Consider the following 3,704-nt stretch of genomic DNA (forward strand, 5'->3'; position numbering starts at 1 on the left):
ATAACTCAAAAATTAGAAAAATTATTTTTAAAATCCACGCCTTATGTAAGTTTCTAGAAAAATTATTTAAGAAATCCACGCGTTTCAAAATATCCAGCGCATAAAGAATGCATTTTGAGGTAAAGGTCAGTTTCCAGATTACAACAGATATAATCTGAAAATAAATTCAAAACCAGTGAGCGGAGCAGTATAGTCGGACGGGGCCGACCATACGATACCCTACACAGCTACCACGAACTCTAACTTTCTGAGGATGTTTATTCCGAGTCTGAGTAATATTTCGTGATATTTGCCCCCTCTTTGTCCGATTAGAGGTTAACAACACCTCTTCCTTACTATTTTCGAATATTCAGTACAGTCCTTCTAATTACTTGTCCAGATTACCTTCACGGTGGGTTGTGTTGTGATTTTTGGATTATACTCTACTCGAAAACACACAAAAAACCAGTGAGCGGAGCAGTATAGTCGGACGGGGCCGACCATACGATACCCTACACAACTACCACGAACTCTAACTTTCTGAGGATGTTTATTCCGAGTCTGAGTAATATTTCGTGATATTTGCCCCCTCTTGTCCGATTAGAGGTTAACAACACCTCTTCCTTACTGTTTTCGAATATTCAGTACAGTCCTCCTAATTAATTGTCCAGATTACCTTCACGGTGGGTTGTGTTGTGATTTTTGGATTATACTCTACTCGAAAACACACAAAAAATTATATTCTCCGACCATTTCATCCCAAAATTTTAATCTGATCATCACCGAAAATTATAGGCGTTGTTCTTGACCATAACTGGAACCTCATGAACAATTTCAAAGCCATCAGCGCGATATTTCTCCCTCTAATGTGGTAATGGGTTACTAAATAATATCTGAATACGTAAGCACCTGTAAATATTTGACTGTAACTCCCACATCTGAGTAGATACATCACTATATTTGGTATCAATTTAAAGGCCAACCACTCCTCTTGGATATGCTATCAACTCCTGGGGTCTACATCCTCCAGGAGTAAATATATATGCCATAGAATACAAATTTTGTCATTTTTCACACAAAAGTCAGGGTCCATTTGACCCGCTAAATATTGACCGATCTTTATCCAAACATGCATGCTTATTCTCTGGCCCGATCCCCTTCTCCATGCAAAAATTCGCGGTGTTTGGGCCATAATTGCGGCCTCTGGAGCGACCAGAAAAACCGACAAAAATTTAGTATTTGGCCCATTTCATCCCCTAAATATTAACCGATCTTTTCCAAAAGCAATAGGGGTCTTCATTGGCCAGAACCCATCCTACATGCAAAATTTCGTGAAGATTGGTCCATAACTGTGGCCTGTATCGTGTTTACAAATTATAATGGACAGACGGACGGACGGACACACATGTCTAGATCGACTCAGCTAGTCGAGATATGACGATCGGTATACTTAAAGGTGGGTCTAGGACCAATATTTCGCGGCGTTACAAACATTTGGGGCTGCACAAAGCTTTAATACCCTGACAACATAGTTGTGTAGGGTATAAAAATACTTCTGACTTATTAAACCAGTAAGGAAAGTAGTAAAGTCGGACTGGGTCGACTATATGATACCCTTCACCACTCGAAGAAACATCATCATGTCTATCTGCAACCTATGTTAAATTTAATTTCATTTGGGCAGATTTAGAGTTGTCTGCGTACCATGGAACAAATTTATAAAAAACCATTTATAGCAAAATTGATACACGCTATTCGGTACGCCGCACTGTTAAAATTTTAATTTCAATCAGACGCCCGTTCGAAATACATATGGAAGCTATGGCTGTATCTGCACGAATTTCAACAAAACCGAATAACGTCATTCAAGTCTCAATTTGATACGCTGTGCCAAATTTCGTGTAAATCGAAGAATATTTAGGGACTTTGGTGCACCATTTACCTTAAATCGGACGAAAATATATATGGGAGCTATATCTAAATCTGAAACGATTTTCACGAAATTTTGCACACTTCATTCTAGGCTTAATTCAGTGCGCTGTGCCAAATTTCATGCAAATCGAATGATATTTAGGGACTTTGGTGCACCATTTACCTTAAATCGGACAAAAATATATATGGGAGGTATATCTAAATCTGAACCGATTTTTTCCCAATTTCAATAGGGTTAGTTCTTGGGTCAAATAAATGAGCTGTGCCAAATTTTATCCAATTCGAATCATAAATACGACCTGTACTTTGTTTACAATTTAACAAGGACAGACAAACAGACGGACGGACGGGCGGGCATGCATAAATCGACTTAGAAAGTGATTCTATGCATATTCTCAAGAGGAACCATGTTTCTATCTCGTTTCCTTTTGCTGTTACAAAAATATGCACAAAGACATAATACCCTATACCACAGTGTGGTGAAGGGTATATAAAGATTACAAATTAAGCCCTCACCTCATCTACAACAAATAAAGGAAATTTTCAACTGAAATCATGGACAACAGATAAGAAAAATCTTGAAAAGATAATTTGCAAAAAATAGCAACAACAAAAATATTTAAATAAAGCCACTTCTCGTAAAAATATTATTATTTCGTAACTGACACCTGGTCCCCAATTATTTATTTTGTTTACGGAATGGATTTTCACAACTTGTTGCTGTTCACTTTATCAGTTTCCCTATTGCGGTGGTGTGCGACGCAACCCTTTAACTCTACATCCGCAGATATTGGCTATGATGGTCGCATTGTTGGCGGTGAAGTGACTTCCATATTGTCGTATCCCTTTCAAGTGTCCGTACAACATGATAGCTCACACATTTGTGGTGGTTCCATATTGGCGGTAAATATCATCCTCACAGCCGCCCATTGTATTGAATATCCCGAAGATGTCAAAGGTTATCGTATACGTGCCGGCTCCAATTCCCATTCTCGTGGTGGCCAATTACTGACCGTTCGTCAAATTATAATCCATGAAGCCTACAACTTGAATGAGCTGAACTGTGATGTGGCCTTGATTCGATTAAACGAACGGCTAACCTTTTCATCACGCATCAGGGCCATCGACCTACCTCAGCTGGGTAGTACAGTACCCAAGAATGTTGATCTCTTTGTAAGCGGTTGGGGTTTGACAAGTGAAACGGGTTTGATTGCACCACTGCTGCAGCATGTTGCCGTCCGCCTCATGGATCAAAGGGTGTGCGAAGAAAATTATCTTTATATTGCCAACATAACACCAGAAATGTTTTGTGCTGGTCTACCCGAGGGTGGCAAAGATAGTTGTCAAGGTGATTCAGGCGGGCCATTAGTGAGCTATGTTAATGAAAAAACGGCCAGTAGCAGGCCAGAGCTGGCCATCATACGACCCATACAATATGGTATTGTATCGTTCGGTGTGGGTTGTGCCCAACCCGGATATCCAGGTGTTTATGTCAATGTGGCCGCTCTAAGGCCGTGGATAGACCGCAAGATAAAGGAACTGACAAAATTGAGTTAGTGAGGTAGATTTGTGAAAATAAAATTGTGAATAAGAACATTATAAAAAAATGTCAACCCTATGTTAATCCATGAAAAATATCCTTAAAAAATACATGCCTTGAAAAAATATTCTTTAAAAAATCGATGCCTTGAAAAATTTTTTTAAAAAATCCATGCCGTGAAAAAATATTTAAAAAAGATCCATGCTGTAAAAAAAATCTTTAAAAATCAATGCCTTGAAAAAATATTCTTTAA

At 38.7% G+C, this 3,704-nt stretch overlaps 1 protein-coding gene across 1 annotated transcript; it reads left to right on the forward strand.

The window, feature by feature from the left end:
* Positions 1-2,610: 2,610 nt before the first annotated feature.
* Positions 2,611-3,468, forward strand: LOC133323446 (vitellin-degrading protease-like). The gene has a single exon (XM_061532371.1). It carries the CDS (start codon positions 2,611-2,613, stop codon positions 3,466-3,468), a length of 858 nt encoding a protein of 285 aa, XP_061388355.1.
* The last annotated feature ends 236 nt before the right edge of the window (positions 3,469-3,704 follow it).

This window comes from Musca vetustissima, unplaced genomic scaffold, assembly GCF_032173495.1.
Source record: "Musca vetustissima isolate MV318-11 ecotype Yass unplaced genomic scaffold, APGP_CSIRO_Mvet_v1 utg596325, whole genome shotgun sequence".
NCBI classification, from domain to species: Eukaryota; Metazoa; Arthropoda; class Insecta; order Diptera; family Muscidae; genus Musca; species Musca vetustissima.